The sequence below is a fragment of the Piliocolobus tephrosceles genome, chromosome 7 (genome assembly GCF_002776525.5).
Source record: "Piliocolobus tephrosceles isolate RC106 chromosome 7, ASM277652v3, whole genome shotgun sequence".
In the NCBI taxonomy this organism is placed as follows: domain Eukaryota; kingdom Metazoa; phylum Chordata; class Mammalia; order Primates; family Cercopithecidae; genus Piliocolobus; species Piliocolobus tephrosceles.
In genome coordinates this window covers 141,636,964-141,653,869 of record NC_045440.1, presented here as the reverse complement: position 1 = coordinate 141,653,869, position 16,906 = coordinate 141,636,964, and the positions used below count along the sequence as shown (strand labels likewise).

Genomic DNA, 16,906 nt, shown 5'->3' with positions numbered 1-16,906 from the left:
ACTGGAGCCTTTGCCTTCACAGGGCATTAGGGCGGGTGGCAAGTGAGAGCATAAGTTATTTGGGTAATGACTCAGTTCCCAACTGTTGGCACTCAGTTCTGCCTTTACTTGGGCACCTGCTGTAGGCAAAGTTGTGCACCATGCAGTACACAGAGGTATCGATGTTGAGGGAGAGAGAAGAAAATGATTTTTTGGAGCATCTGCGTACTCCGTACCTGTTTCCTCATTTAACTTCATGGCAGTTCTATCACACGTTGATATCACCATCTCCTCACAGGAGAGGGGACGGAGCTTCTGGGAGTTAGGCAGGGTCCATGTCAGGCTGTCCTGGAGAAGAGGATACTGTATGTGATCTCCAGGAAGATAATTCCTGTGTGCACCCAACTTTAATACATGAACAATTCTGACCCAGTGCTAAGAGAGGATGGCCAGGCGCGGTGGCTCGCACCTATAATCCCAGCACTTTGGGAAGCCGAGGCAGGCAGATCGCTTGAGCCTAGGAGTTCAGAAACAGCCTGGGCAACAAAGTGAGACCCTTTCTCTACAAAAAATACAAAAATTAGCTTGGTGTGATGGTGGACACCTATATTCCCAGCTACTTGGGAGACTGAAGAGGGAGGATCACGTGAGCCCAAGGAGGTCGAGGTTGCAATGCACTGTGATCACACCACTGCACTCCAGCATGGGTGAAAGAGCAAGACGCTGTCTTTAAAAAAAAAAAAAAAAAAAAAAAAGAAAAGTAAAGAAAAGAGGATAACCAGGCCAGTCAGAGGAGGGAGCAGGGAAATGAGTGAGCAGCACTTGCTCACTTGGTGTTTGTGATTTGTGCTAGTGAGGTTTTCTTTTCAGGGAAGATAAGAATTGTTAGCAAGAGAGAGCCAGTCAGGAAATAATCCTTCTGGGTGTGCACATCTAGCAACTCTCTGATGCAGCTTCATGGCTGCTGGGTTCAACCTGGAAACCTCAGGTCTTTAGAGCTGGACCTTTACACAATTCACTTAATTGCAGGAGTTGGCCACATATTGCTACTTTTTGAAAGTTGTCTCGCCCAGGCGCAGGGTAATCCCAGCACTTTGGGAGGCCAAGGTGGGTGGATCATGAGGTCAGGAGATCGAGACCATCCTGGCTGACATGGTGAAACCCTGTCTCTACCAAAAACACAAAAACTTAGCCGGGCGTTGTGGCAGGCACCTGTAGTCCCAGCTACTCAGCAGGAGAATGGAGTGAACCCGGGAGGCGGAGGTTGCAGTGAGTCGAGATCGCACCACTGCACTCCAGCCTTTGCAACAGATCCAGACTCCGTCTCAAAAAAAAAAACAAGAAAGTTGTCTCATCAGCAGGTCCACTTTCAGTATGTATTAATATACTTTTAAACGCCTTGGTTGGGGAGTTCCTGGTATTACTTTTTAAACCTACTGTGATTTCCAAAGCATAGCTCATCATGGTCAACTCAGGCATCATAATTATAGCCATTTGTTTAAATAATGTGTATGTTGAATTAATATTTTATGGATGAGGAAATAGGCTCTGAAAAGTTAGAGAAAAAAAAAAGCAGCATCTCTCTTAGGTATATTTTACCTAATTTTTTTTTTTTTTTTTGAGACAGAGTCTTGCTCTGTCGCCAAGGCTGGAGTGCAGTGGTGCAATTTCAGCTCACTGCAGCCTCCACCTCCTGGGTTCAAGTAATTCTCCTGCTTCAGCCTCCTGAACTACAGGCATGTGCCACCGCACCCAACTAATTTTTTGTAGTTTTAGTAGAGATGGGGCTTCACCATGTAAGACAGGATGGTCTTGATCTCCTGACCTCGTAATCCACCTGCCTCGGCCTCCCAAAGTGCTGTGATTACAGGCATGAGCCACTGCACCTGTCCTATTTTATCTAATTTTTAACATGGCACTAAGGAGGTAGTGACACTATCCCCCTTTAATAAATAAGGAGACTGAGGTTTAGATGGGAAGCAACAGGTCCAAGGCACAGATCCCATAAGCAGAAGAGCTTATGGTTCTTTCTTATTCCAGGAAGTCTAGAGACTTTGCAGTATGCTTTATTCTGTTGCGCCTCAAAGCTCATTGGATGGCAGGTGACAGAAACTCATAAAGGTCTTCTCTTCACCACTCCTATCCCCCAACACGTACGCCTTTCTTCACTGGATGGACATTTGTGAGACATCCTGTTCACTTTTCCTAGCTCTTGGCAGCCCATGATGTTATAGGACAGCTCCACATATGAGGGACTTTTCAAACATTTTTGGATATTGGCCCCAAATCTATTTCTCTTTGATTCTAATTCATGTTTCTAAAAGTTAGCCCTTGAGGTTATATAAACCAATCTAATATATCTTCCTTGTTGCTGCCCTTCAAATATTCAAGGACATGTGTGGCATTCCTCCTCTTCCTTTGATCTCCTGGATCCTTCCACTATCCATTCTAAGACGTGGGTGACTTTACGATCCTTCCCAAAGCTGACTGCGTACTCTAAAGGCTATGCCACAGAAAGGGGAGGGCCTTTGGAGTCAGGCCTGTCTTGGTGTGAACCCTGGGTCATGTGAGGTGAACAGGCAGCCTCCCCTCCCAGAGCCTATTTCCTCCTCTGTGAAGCGGGGGCAGCAATCCCAGCGGCATGCTGACACTCCAGGCACATGGTGTGGCAGTCGGCACCACAAGCTTGCTACTTCAGTGTCAGCTGCCCTCCCAGTTGAGTGTTCCTGAGCGTCTTCATGTTTCTTCCTTAGAGCCCCAGTCTGTGGGCCTTTCATCCTGAGGTCATATCTCATCCTGTAGCCCTAACATCAGAGGTAGGCACACCCCAGTAGACACCGCGGTGTTTAGTGGAAGAAGACAGGCTGTGCACAGAGCCCAGCCCCCGCCACAACCATACCCAACACCTGTTCCTCTCTCTTCTTCCAGATGGACACATTTGCAGATTTTGATACCATGACGGATCGGTTGTTGGATGAAATCATTCAACACATTCAGTTGTACAACCTCTCCATATCCCGAATTAGGTAAAAGGAAACCACAGGTAGTTAATGCTGGGGGGAGAGGGGGGACATTTTTGAGTGTTTGCTATATAAAAGCAATATTATGATGCCTTCTGTATACCACTGAGCTAAGCTAACTTGTGACTTTTAATAAATTATTTTTAAAGCAGAAGTAAGTACCAGGTCTGTTGTACACATTCATATCTGCCATAGTTTATGTCAGGGAGAATAACAATTTTTGTAGTTCTGTAGGAAGAGTATTGGACTTAAAACAAAAATTCCTAGGTTTGAATTCTTGTTCTAACACTCACAAGTTGAAATCTTGTTTCTTACCATGTACCAGATATAGAACCTTTTGCAAGGTTTCTAAATCTCTAAACCTCTGTTTTCTTATCTATTAAGGGGAACTAGCACTGAGATGATGTGTGAAAAAGGCCAGGCGCGGTGGCTCACGCCTGTAATCCTAGCACTTTGGGAGGCCGAGGTGGGCAGATCACGAGGTCAGGAGATCGAGACCATCCTGGCTAACACGGTGAAACCCCGTCTCTACTAAAAACACAAAAAAATAAGCCAGGGGTGGTGGCGGGCGCCTGTAGTCCCAGCTACTTGGGAGACTGAGGCAGGAGAATGGTGTGAACCTGGGAGGCGGAGCTTGCGGTGAGCCGCGATTGCGCCACTGCACTCCAGCCTGGGCGACAGAGTGAGACTGCATCTCAAAACAAAAAAAAAAAAGAAAAAGCAGAATGAGTTGCCCACCCCAAAGAGAGGGTTCCAATCAGCACTGCTTTTATTCTTACACTGTACCAACTGCTTTAGTGATGACAGTGCTAGTAAGCAGCTTGCATTTTTCACGTATTCGAATATGTAGACGTAGCGCTAATCCCTTGATATGCATTATCCCATTTAGTCTTCAGATATAAAATATTACTTCTTTATTCCACAAATGAAGCCTATAGAGGTTACACTAAAAAAAAAAAAAAAAAAAAAAGAAAAGAAAAGAAAAGAAAAGAATAAAAGAAAAGCTAGGTAAGGCAGCTTCGTAGGCTGACACTGATTTCTTTTCTTGGCTGGTTATATGCTCATCATGAGTAGAGGTGGGGACGTATAGCCTCTCATGTAATAGACTCTCAATAAATAAGTATTTAACTTGAGAGTAATGATGCATTGAGCACGTGGGCCTATGAGTAGGAGTATGGCTAGAGCAGAGCCTGCAGGAGGGGGTCTAACAGCATGGGCTGTGCGCAGGTGGTTCAGTATATACACAGCAGGTGAAGAAGAGGATGAATGGCCTCCCAAGCAGGATAAGGACTTGGGACCTGATCCTATGAATGACCAGGAGATTTCAATGTTCGGAGGTGCATTTCAGGAAGGACCTTCCCTTCCCGCATGTGGAATAAAGGCAGGCTGCTCTAACAGCATGAACCTGGCTGAAATGCCCACACTTCTCCCCTGACTGGGCACAAAGCTGCCATTCACAAAGACCCCATCTCAGGCTTCTCATGGTCAGGGTTTGGAAACCTGATGAGGATGAGTTGGCAGTCCCCGTGCTCTTTGCCAGTGCCCCTACATTCAGTGGGAGATGGAGGACGCTGGTCCCTGATGCTTCCAGCACTGCCCTCTTGGGCACCAGCGTTCACCGTCACACTCACGGGTACCCTTTCCATCTCTCCACAGCTTCATTGGCCATTCTCTTGGCAACATCATCATCCGATCGGTCCTCACACGGCCCCGGTTCCGGTATTACCTCAACAAACTCCACACGTTCCTGTCACTCTCTGGGCCTCACCTGGGAACCCTGTACAACAACAGCACCCTGGTTAGTACAGGTAAGACTCTTCTAGGATTTGTCATTCCTCAGAATTAATCTGGGGCCTTCGGGACCTGAAACTGGGGACAGAAGTTCTTCCAGAGGAAACCCTGTGACTGTGGAGTCTTTTCCAAGCATGGCATGGAGGGAGGAGTCCTGGCCTTAGAGGTGCGGCCCTTGTGTCTGGGGGCTGAGTGAGGTGACACTGGATGTTTTCCGGGATCCTTGCTGCCTTCAAATTTCTGTGAATAAAAGGCTGTGTCCCTGGAGTCCTGGTTGGAAAAGATTGACAAGGCACGGCGTTGTGATGAAGAGAACAGGGACTGTGAATCAGGCCACCTGCATGACAAACCTGTGGTTAAGTCCTGACCAGGACACTTAAGGAAGACTCTGGCCTAGATATTTAATCTCTGTGCTCCTCAGTCTCCCTGTCTGTAAAATGGAGATTACGTGTGTGTGTATCTGTGTTTGTGTATATGTATGCATACATATATGTATGTGTACAAGCATGTATACGATATATGTATGTATACATATATGTGTTATGTAGGTGCATATGTGCGTGTGTATATCATAGAATTGTTGAAGAATTTCTGTGTTGAATTACACAGGGGAAGGAAATGAGGTTAACTCACATCTATGGGAGGTCGAATATATCAGCAAGAGCCAGACAAAGAAGGACCTCGAATGACTCGCGAAGATGTTAGATGTTACCCTGTAGACCTTGTAGATACTACTCACGAGATTTTAGCTGAGGAGGTGACATGGTTTGGTGTATGGAAGCCCAAGGAGGGCACTGAGTTTTACATGTAATAACAAATCATTTATTAAATCATGTTCTTAACAAATATCTCAGTAGTCCCTGATTGTTCAAACCCATTACGTGGCATTAGGGTCACCCCTGAGAAGCTTCCTTATCCTTGTAATCCTCTAGGCCTTTACCACTGTCCCCTGTCCTCTCCCAACACTCACATTGTTTCTTCATGACCTGGTCAGTTTAGTTAGTTTGCTTTTAAGTTATTTTAGGGCATACTTGTGAACATGAGTTATCCGACACATTGGCACATAACAAATAGAAGTCCTTTCCTCTGCACTCTGTCTTTCCTCCCAAACCAAGGAAGCCATTCTTTGAACAGAAACAAATTTGTTAAACTACATTTCCTACCTCCTGCCCACAGTTATAAAGTAATCTTGCAACATTATAGAATTTTTTTAAAAAGAGAGACTTTACTAATAATTTCTCCAATCTATCATATCCAGAGTAATTTTATATATTTCATTCTATTTATCTTTGCACACACACATTGACATAGCAGTCGGTGTAATATATGTGCATACCATAGCTTGCTTATTTCCTTGTATTTCTATCAGATTAATTTGCTTGTTGTGGTTACATAATCCTTACACTCATCAATGTTAGTGTTTGCCTAAGCATAGCTAAACAGATGAGTTTTGTTTTTGTTTTGCTTTTTGAGAGGGAGTCTTGCTCTTGTCGCCCAGGCTGGAGTGCAATGGCACAATCTCGACTCACTGCAACTTCTGCCTCCCAGGTTCAAGTGATTCTTCTGGCTCAGCCTCCAGAGTAGCTGGGATTACAGGTGCCTGCCGCCACACCTGGCTAATTTTTTAATAGAGATGGGGTTTCACCATTTTGGCCAGCCTGGTCTCGATCTCCTGACCTCAGGTGATCCACCCACCTTGGCCTCCCAAAGTGCTGAGATTACAGGCATGAGCCACCATGCCCAGCCAACAGATGACTTGTGAAGTGAGACATTTATTCTAGCTTTACAGTATCCTAAATGTATCTGTAAGGATCGTTTTTATATTCTTTTTGCATTGAAAATTATTACCCTAGGCTTCTTTTTCAGAAGGAGATTGACTAGATGGAAGAGTGTGGGTAGTTCCTTACTCCCAAGCCTGTCGTCCTATCATTTTTGCAGGATGGTTTAAGTCCTTGCCACCAGTACATGAGAGGACAAATTTACCTCTAACTTCCCAATTATTTGCTAGTATGCCTACTTCTCTCTTATTTTCAAGTTAACTAAAATTCGCAGTTTAACATTCATCTCACCAAAATTCCATCCCAATTATTTTTTGTTTTGTTTTATGTTTTTGATTTTTGTTTTGTTTTTGTGTTCCTAGGCTTATGGCTCATGCAGAAACTGAAGAAATCCGGGTCTCTACTGCAGCTGACCTTCAGGGATAATGCTGATTTGCGCAAATGTTTCCTCTACCAACTAAGCCAAAAAACAGGTCAGTGGTTTCCCCCACCGCTGCAGTTATGAGTTTGAGCTTGGAATTCAACTCCTGAGACACAAATGAGATATAATGCTACATTGATTCACTCACAGAAGGGCCTAGTCAGGAGGCCCAGCACTCAAAGCCTCTTCGGCTCCTTGGGAGGCCAACAGCCACCAGGAACTCAGCTCCTCTTGCCCATTGCCCATATGGCGTGTGAGAGATTCAGCCAAGGTGCGTGTAAGATCATTTCAATAACCAGAAGCTGTAGATTCCGCTTTGTGCCAGTTTTTCAATGTTCTCACTGCGTAGACCCAAGATCTGTGTACCAGCTTCACCCAGGTGCAGGCCCATCTACACAAAAGGCAGATGCAACATTTTCCACTGGTGTTGACGGTGCAGTGGGAGACGGGGGTCACTGTCAGGCAGGCCTGCTATTATAGCTGCACCCTCTCTCTGTCACATGGAAATGCATAGAGGTGTTGAAGACTCTGCCTGCTACATGGGGATGACCACAGTGGACAGCAGTAATGGTGGTCATTGCCGAGTGGTCCCCACGTCCAGTCGGGGAGTGGAGCAGCTGACTGATTGCCCTGCTCAGTCCCACCACGCAAGCTGGCCTGGCCCAGGGTCTGTTCTTGGTCACAGTCTTCCACCATCCTGTAAACACTGACTCTGCTGATCCCTCTGTGCCTGTGAGTCTGGTGTAGCCACAGGCTGATCTGTGAGCCCGGCTGAGTTCCTCTCCTACTTTGTGCCTCTGTGTGTTGAGTTGAGCTCTTAGAGCTATCTTCTGTGGAGGAGGAGGAGGGAGGCAGGACTTGGCAGAAGAAGGTGGGACTGCAGCATGATCACCGTAGAGTCCGTCGGGGTGTAGGAAGTGGCCCTGGAGAGCGATCCTGAAGGAAGGGGAGGGGCTGGCCATTACACCCTTGTCCTCCTTGCCCGTGTATTGGCCAGCTATTGAAGTAGGCTGCCCCCAGTGTGTGATGTCTGATGAGGGGAACCACTTCAGTAAGGGACACATGGCTAAGAGCTGACAGCCACCCACCCAGCAGGATCTGGGGAATGAGAAGGATGGCCTCAGTCCAGACGGAGTGTCCGGGTGGTCTGCAGTGCTCTGGAGGTTCACGATGGGCTTTGAGGCCTGGAGGGATACACTGTGATATTGAATTTGAAGGGTTCTTCTGTCTGCATTGTGGGGACAGATTGCAGGAAGGCAAGACTGGCTGCAGAGAGGTGAGTTCTGAGGCTGTTTTCCTAAAGCATGGGACGTGGTGAATTAGAGGAGGTGCTGGGGTTGAGGAGGAAGAACAGGATACTCAGACTGACGTCCTTATGAACTCCTTAATATTTCTATCCCCAAAAGGCTTTTATGATCTCATCCTTGTTGCTTATTTCTCTGTGTCCAGAGTAGCTTTCTGTGTGTCTCCTTAGCTTTCATGGCTGATGAGAACAGGCTTCATCTCCCCTCACAAATGCAAAGCCCCTGTGTAGTGACTTCTTTTTTCAACCTCCCACAGGCCCCCACGATACCTCTGTGCCATCTGCTGTGCCTTGTTAAACCTCAGGACAGAATGTCCTTGTGCAGTGATACAACTAGTGTGTGGTGTGTCATCATTTTTTCTCTTTCTGGGACAAGTCTGGAAATTTGTGCAAATTTCCAGAGGGGGTTGAAGTTGAAACTACCTGGGTAAAAAGTACTCATCTGGCTAATTGTTACAGGGCTGCAGTATTTTAAAAATGTCGTGCTGGTTGCTTCTCCCCAAGACCGTTATGTGCCATTTCATTCAGCCAGGATCGAAATGTGTAAAACTGCCCTCAAAGACAGACACACAGGTAAGCTACATTTAATTTTTGCTCAGGGACTTTCTGATTTGAAAAGCAAAAGTAAATTTGTGAAATTGACTATGCCTATTGGGAACACCTGGGCTATAGGTTTAGTGCTGCATTTATCTTAGCTTAGTGATAGGATAAACATAACTCATCTTGATGTTATTGTGCCAGATCCTTCCTTTGTATAATAAACAGTCGCATGTTTATTAGATTATGAAACTTTTGTTCAGTCCTATTGTGTGCCAGTCACTGAAATTGATGGCTGGGATGTATAATTCAATGAGACAGGCCCTGCCCTCAAGGGGCACATTGTCTAGTTGGAGCCTCGACAAGTAATAGCAATGATAGTAAAATGTGGTAAGTCAAAAAATAAAATAATGCCTAAGGCATTAAGGCAGCCCAGAAGTGGAACAGGGTGTAGGACAGAGTCAGACAAGGGTCCCTGGAGATGACAATGAGTTAGGTTTTAAAGGATAGGTAGGAATTTTCCAGACAATCAAGATGGATGTGGGCTGGCATTCCTGGTTTCCTTTGGTTAATTTGTTTAATTCTTGTTTTTTTTTTTTTAAACATGTTTGTAGCTTTTAATTTTGAAATAATTTTATACTCAAAAAGTGTTGCAACAGCAGTGCAAAAAAATTCCTGTATACATTTCACTCTGATGCCCAATATTAGCATCTTACATAAGCATTGTACAATTATCAAAATCACAAAATTAATACTGATACAATATTATTGGCTAATTTACAGACCTTATCCAAATTATGTCAGTGTCCACTAATGTCCCTTTTCTCTTCTAGAATCCAATCTAATTTGTTTATTTCTATGTCAAGCGTATTGATTATTTTTTAAGTAAATAGTATTTTTGTTATATTTTAAGGTACTATCAAAAAATAGTATACCAAAGGTGCAAACATTTGTTGCTAACATATAATTGGGTCTATTCCAAATTTTCATTGGTATCTAGAAAATCCAACAGGAATTTTGATGAAAAAATATTTAAAAATTACTTTTAATACATAAAATAGCATTGTGTTTTATACCATCTGGTATATGTAATGAAAAGTAACACAGGGCATGTTCTAAAATGATTCTTTTCCTGATTAAAACATTATAGAATATTTGAAAAAGTCAAACTCATTTACATAATTTATGATCCTTTCTAACTCCACCTCTATCACTACCTACTTTCCATGTTCTTCTTCTAGTCTCTTCATCTGTGTTCATGATAAAAGTTATAATTTTGTGTCATGATTTGATTTAGACTAATATATTTATTTGTCCATGTTAATAAAATATCATAAATGCAAACACATTTTAATAATTATCGACTATGTTTATGCATATACCATAATTTAATCAATAACTTCTTAATTACTGCACGTATAGCTTGCTTCTGGAAGGCTTCCTTTTTAGTTATCATGTGATAAAAGATTTTGCATGTGTAAATTTTTAATACATCTACGGTATTCCATTAAAACAGATTTCTAGTAGAGGTATTATTGGAGGAAAATGTTAATGAGTTGCTACTCTTAAAGTTTTTTGCCAAATTCTCTTCTAAAATATTGATGCCAGCAACACCTGTACTGTTAGAGTATATTGGTGCCTGCCTATCTTACTCTACTGTCTCTCAGGTTAAATATTAATTTAAAGATATTTGCTTATAATTTTTCAGCCTTAATTTTTAAATATTGATTTTTTTATGTATATTTTAATCAATTTTTAAATATTTTCTAATTACCCATGGGTCATCATTATATGCTAAGACCTGTGACAATAAATAAACAGTCAATGATCTGGTTTTGAGTTCAGACTTGACTAAACTAAACAGCTGTTGTCAAGAGACAGCCAAACTGTTTCTTTGTGCAGGGATTTGCTAATTTTCCTTGCCTACTTTCTTATCTCCCTGACATAGAGAAGTATTTTTGTTGACATTTCAACCTTGGTAAAGGCTTAAGAACAGAGTTCAACAACTATGGTCCACAAGCCAAATTCAACCCCCCTCTCATTTTGTAAATAAAGTTTTATTGAAACATAGCCACACCCATCACTTACATATTGTATATGACTGCTTTCATGCTAGAATTCAGAATTATGTTGAGTAGTTACACTGCATTTCCTGGAAAGCCCTAAATATTTACAGAGAAAGTCTGACAACTCCTGCTCTAGCATAGCAAATTGTATTTGTTACGTGCTGGGCACAGTTCATGCACTTTGCTTATCTTATTTAGTATTCACAATGGCCTTTAAGGAAAAGAGAGTGTATCGTCAAAGGATATTAATATATGACTTAAATTGATTAATGATCCTGTTAGTCATCTTAAGAAAAAATCACCCTCTCTTTTGTTAAATTTATACTTTCTGTTACATTTTTACATGGGCATCAAAGAAATGTGGCTTAACTGGTGAATTAAACAGATTGGAAGACTTGATATGAAGTTTAGTTCATATGTGATTATCACTTTTTTTCTGGAAGAAGTACCAATATTTTTATTTTTCAAAAATTCTGAAATAAAATACCTCTCAACCTGTCTGACTTCACGTAACCTTCCAATTTGTTCTCTACATTGTCATGTAGATAATTTGCTCCTGTCCCAAAAGTCCATCAATTTAAAAATAGTGCTGTATTTGAGAAAAAATATGAGTCTGCTATACATGTTAAAAAATATACCAATGATTGCTTCCAGGACTTATGAAACCAATCAAGGTCTCAGCAGAAAATGATCTGGTTGAGTAATCACTACATTTTGAGTGACTTTTTTCTTTAAATAAATGACCTTCTGACCTTTATTGCATATACAATTTAAACAAATTATGCTATTTGTGTAATAATAATATGCTTCTATTTTCATTTATTGGCAATATTCATTTTTCTTGTTATTACATAATATTCACATACATCATTTAAAAAGTGTTATTACATAATATTCATAAACATCATTTTAAAGGATCGCAGAATTGTTTAGCCCACAAAGCATGGTTTACTTAACTATTCCTTTGATGCTGAATTTTGGCTGACTCGCATTTTCCCTCGGAAAGACTATTTCATGCATAAAATTTCTGTGGCGTAACCTCACATCATATTATTGCCTATTGTAATGACCACTACTCTGAAACAGTAATGGGCTCTTGGAAACGGCCATACCATTTGTTTTAACCCTAAATTCTTTTTAGCTGAATTGACATGGCTACAACCAAATCCCCAATTATTTCAATTTCATGTTTCAATTCCCTTTACCTCAAAGCTCCTACCAAGACCCCTAAGAAGAGGGGGAAAAGAAACACCCCCAAATACATACCCCCGGCATAATGGGGAGTCCAGCTGTCCATCCCAGTCTGGGAAAGCAGACCTCTGAGTACTCTCCCCTGCGATAACTGGAGGGAAAAGGAAAACGGTGTGAGTCCCTTCACGTGGCATTGGGGGGTGTCCAGAGTGAGGCTGTGGACTGTTAAACTCAGAATAAACTCTCTTTCATCTTCCAAAGTGACTGCTCTGCTGGCTTTGTAAAACAGACCCGGCTGTTTGGAATGGGTACCCAGAGGCTTAATCTGACTTACAACTTCCAATTACTGTCTCCAAGTTGGTCAAAAGTAAAATATCCCAGCTGTCAGGATCATTCCAGAAGGTGTCTGTCAATGATATAAAAGTTGTCATCAACAGTTTTTCAGAAAAGAAGAACACAGGGCTAAGAGGGATGAATCGTAGATCCCGGTGTGAGAATCTATCTAGTGTTCAGCAATTCAATTGCACTGCATGGCTCCAAGATCCCTATGGCCTGATGCAAAATTGCATCTGTGTCACTTTCAGGTGGAAAGAGTCCATTCAGACTAACAATTGTAAAACAAAACAAACCAACATAAAGAAAACTGCATTCTCCTTCTTTGGTATCAGAGGAGTCAGGTGAAATGCCACGTGCCTTGCATTATGCATGACAGCAGAAAATGTCTGCTTCTAACTCTCTATTGAGCTGTGTTTCCAACCCCCAACGTCCCCTGAAATAGGACTTGAAACTCTGAGGGTCCTCTCTACTGTGTGCCTCCTTCTCTGCTCCCCTGCTGGGAGGCACAGCTATTATTGAGAAACACGAACACCGTTATCATAGCTTCTGGTGCATGGGTTCACAAAGACGCTGTTCGGAATCCCCTTCTGACTTCTGGCTATTGTAATCTGACTAGACGAAAAGAATTTTGATTTTATTTCATATTTATTTCACTAACATTAGGAGGAGGTTGGAAACTGCTATATACCAGGTCTGCCCGGAAATAGAATTTCAACACACATCTGGTGATGTTCTCTAGATTCCACTGCTAACTTCTGCACTAGCTTCATATGCTTCTTCCCCACTTTACAGGGCCAGTTTATGCAGAAATGATCAACAACCTCCTGGGCCCTCTGGTTGAAGCCAAGGACTGCACTTTAATCCGACACAACGTGTTCCACGCCCTGCCCAACACTGCCAACACCCTGATCGGCCGAGCCGCTCACATCGCTGTGCTGGATTCAGAACTCTTCCTGGAGAAGTTTTTCTTGGTGGCAGGACTCAACTACTTCAAGTAGTGGCTTTGAGGGAGCAGGTCTTTGGTAATGCTTAAGATTGGTGGAGAGCTTTAGCTGAGACCTGCTTTTACAGACCTCACCATTTCAGAATGAAACTCCAAGGGAACAGCGCTGGGGGATGGAGGCTGGGGTGGAACCTGACATGAGAGGTGCTTTTGTTTTGGAGATTTGAGAAAGCTGAGCAAATAGACTACATGACCACAAACTTTGCTTGAATTTGTGTAGTTACCTGGAGTGTCATTCAAGATGTTTTCTAGGAAAAATATGAGAGAATAAACAGAAGACTTGGGAGTTGATGAGCTCCCCTTGCTAGCCACGAATGGCTCACTGAGCGATTACTCCAACTTAACTAGACTTGCCCAATATGTTACTAGCTTATAGCTTTATCATTTCTGATTAAGTGCACACAAGCATTTCAGAACTCAGGTTAATCTTTGTGCAGAAGTGGAACATATTTGTGTAAATAGAATCCTCAATAGATTCCAATGTGCCACTTGTTCAAGAAAATGTGATGCCCATACTCATTTTTTCTCTTCATGTTTCCTAAACAAGGGAGCAAGGAATGCATTACAAATCCCAGTTTTATTTCATAACAGCAGTGAGCAGGGTGACTTAAGGTAATGAGGGATAAAGGTGACACTATTGGTAAATACAAGTTTGTTACAAAGAAACACGACTCTAGGAATATACTGAACTATGAACAATTGCTCCACCTACTTCCCCAGACTTCTTCTATGCAGAGCCCTGATCCACTAATTATTGTAGTGATTGCTTACATCTTTGTCTGTAGTAGGGAACATTGGGTGAGACTAACCTAGCAGAAGGGGGCACTGAAATGAATGCACACACATGTGAAGCTCCTGCTGATACACTTCCAAAGACATGCTATGTTAGCATTTGATGCAATTGCAAAAAATTAAAACCATTAACGTGGCCAGCTGCTTCTCTCCATGGAAGGAGAAACACATCTAAATGGAGGAGTGCTGGATTAAAACCTCAGGGGAGCTCTAAGAAGGGTGCTGGTTATCTTTCAATAGAAATGTCTTCTTGCCTTAGGAAAATAAAGGGCTAGGAAAGGTCACTGCATTGATAAAAACTAATAGACGACAGGGACAAAAGTGAGATCAGATAGGAGGAGACCAACCAGACTGAAGACTCAACATTAACTCTTATGGGTAAGTGACTCAAAGGGGAGTTTGGAAAATCACCAGGATGCTTAATGGTCAGGTCTCAAAGACTGAGTATGTTGTATGGGCTAAAGGAAATCTAAAGAATCATTTAGTTGTATGGAAGAGCTGAATGAACCTGGACAGTAGGGATAAATAAGACAGGAACCTCATCTTTTGGAGATCAAAACTCCTGCTTCTGCAAAAATCCCTCCTGAAGTGTGGAAACACATCTAGGACCAGGGTTTTCAGCACCTGGACCATGACTCTAGGTCACTGATGCCATGGGAACAAAACCAAGTAAATCTAAGCTCATCTGAGAATTTTGGATCCTCTTATATTAACAACATGACTTTGAAAAATAAAAGCAGACCATGGGAATGAGTCCAGATGGGCAACTTTGCAGGAGTAGAGACATGTGGGATTCTATTTAAGAAAGAGAGAGTTGTTGAAGGAGAGTTGAATGTCTTGCAAAGGCAGAGTTCCGCACAATGGATTTAGGGTTTCTCAGTGGGTCCTTTCTAAATGCTTGTTATATCCTGGTCATAATGCATATGGGTTCACTGAGTCCTCTGGTCTCTTTCCACTGGGAATTTTTGTCTGAGCTCCCGAGTCAGAGCTGGGCATAGACTCTGGTTCCTCATGAGGAGTGCTGTATTTGCTCTGTAACCTGGAAGACATTTGTTCCCTAGTCGTGCAGCACATGATGTTGTGTTTCCTGACCTAGGCAAGTGCCCATGCTCAGTACAGAACCATAAGTTGGTAGCAGCTTCTCCTTTCTGGCCAAATGATGGGCCCTGTCCCTCTGATGAGTGCATTTCATGTTGTGTTTCCAATTTTCATCAGCAATGTTCGTCATTCCCTGATCCTTTGAAAGACTGTGTAGCCCGCGGTTATGGAGCTGGGATGAATCTGATGATCATCATCTTCTCCAATAACCAGATGCCATTTTTAACTTCAATATGCTGTCTGGACATAGTGAGAACTAATGGCAATAAACGTCCAGCTGCATGGTGCACCTCTTTTTTATAGGGGTGCTCTGCTGTCTTTGTAAACCCTCTCTGGCCTCTGAACATCTATTATAATTGTGTAGAAAGTACATCTCTATATTGTAAATAAGAATGTCACGTGTTGCGTGTCATGCCTCATTTGAAAAGGCTTTTTTATGTCTCTTTCTATTGAAATATAGATATCTAATATATAAATATATATACATAAAATATATAAATATATATTATGTAAAACAGGGACATTCTATTATTGATTGTAAAAATTATAAACAAAATGCCTGCCAAGATAATGGTCTAGTATGTCTTCATTCTCTGCGTAATTTTTGTTTTTGTTTTTATGATTTGTTATTTCCCAAAATGAGTTAGAAATAAAAATAGCCAATATTGAGATTAATTGGAATTTGTTGTTTATGAGCCAAATAAATCCAGGGAAGCAGATATGAACCCAAAGTCGTCTTGGAGCAAAACAAATACCCCAATGGCGTTTTGAAAGCAGAGGGAGTGCTATGAACCTGAGAGAAGGTGAAGAGAGAAAAGTCCCCTGTTGGCGTCTACAGTTCACACGTGTTTACTGAGCAGCTTCCATCCGTCTGTGCCAGATGGAGCACAGAGGTAAAATGCACAGTCCATGCTGACGAGGAACTCGAGGGAGATCCGGTCTTATCATTACAATGGGATATAACAAAAGCGCTAAGGAAGGCCGGGGCTGGTGCTCCTTGGTCTTAGGTATCCACTCCTTACTGCCTGGGGAAGGCCAGGAAGGAAGCGTTGAGAGTGAGACTTGAAAGGTGAGACTATTTACCTTGCACAGCCCGTCACCCCAGTGAGTACTCTTCCATTATATCATTCATTCATTCATCTGGCAAGTTTGTCTTGAGGACCTACTCTGTGCCAGGGATGCATTGGTAAAATCCAGTAGCTCACCGTCTAGCAAGGAACACAGCTGATCAAATGGGAAATCAAAGTGGGTGGCCCCACAGAAGGGATATGATTCTGTGTGTGCTCAGAGCAGGGGCATCCACTTACAGCAGGGATGTGGGGTAGAGGTGGTCAGGAAAGGACTTTGGTCTGGTGTCTACGCTGAGACCTGAAGGCTAAGTAGGAGCCGGCTCTGCGAAGGTGGATTGTGTGGATGTCTCTAAGAGGGACAGAATGAGCAAAGGGCTTCAAGTGAGAGCAGAGGGCTGAGAACCTTTGGCCACTGCAAAGGTAGATGGAGAATATGTTTGAGCACAAAAGTAGCAAAATGGAGGTGTGAGAAATCAGCTGCCATGCAGGATTTTCTTCTTCGATCAGGAGGAAATTTCCAT

The 16,906-nt window shown here is 42.6% G+C and overlaps 1 protein-coding gene across 3 annotated transcripts in view; it reads left to right on the top strand.

Moving 5' to 3' along the window:
- FAM135B (family with sequence similarity 135 member B) overlaps positions 1-15,886 on the top strand; it is a 354,745-nt gene extending 338,859 nt beyond the window's left edge. For all 3 annotated transcript variants that reach the window (XM_026454551.1, XM_031935958.1, XM_023192766.2), the window contains exons 16-20: positions 2,908-3,005; positions 4,656-4,807; positions 6,931-7,041; positions 8,752-8,865; positions 13,215-15,886. In XM_026454551.1, coding sequence (XP_026310336.1) covers positions 2,908-3,005; positions 4,656-4,807; positions 6,931-7,041; positions 8,752-8,865; positions 13,215-13,420 — 681 coding nt within the window. In that variant the 3' untranslated portion in view covers positions 13,421-15,886. The remainder of the gene's footprint in view (positions 1-2,907; positions 3,006-4,655; positions 4,808-6,930; positions 7,042-8,751; positions 8,866-13,214) is intronic.
- The last annotated feature ends 1,020 nt before the right edge of the window (positions 15,887-16,906 follow it).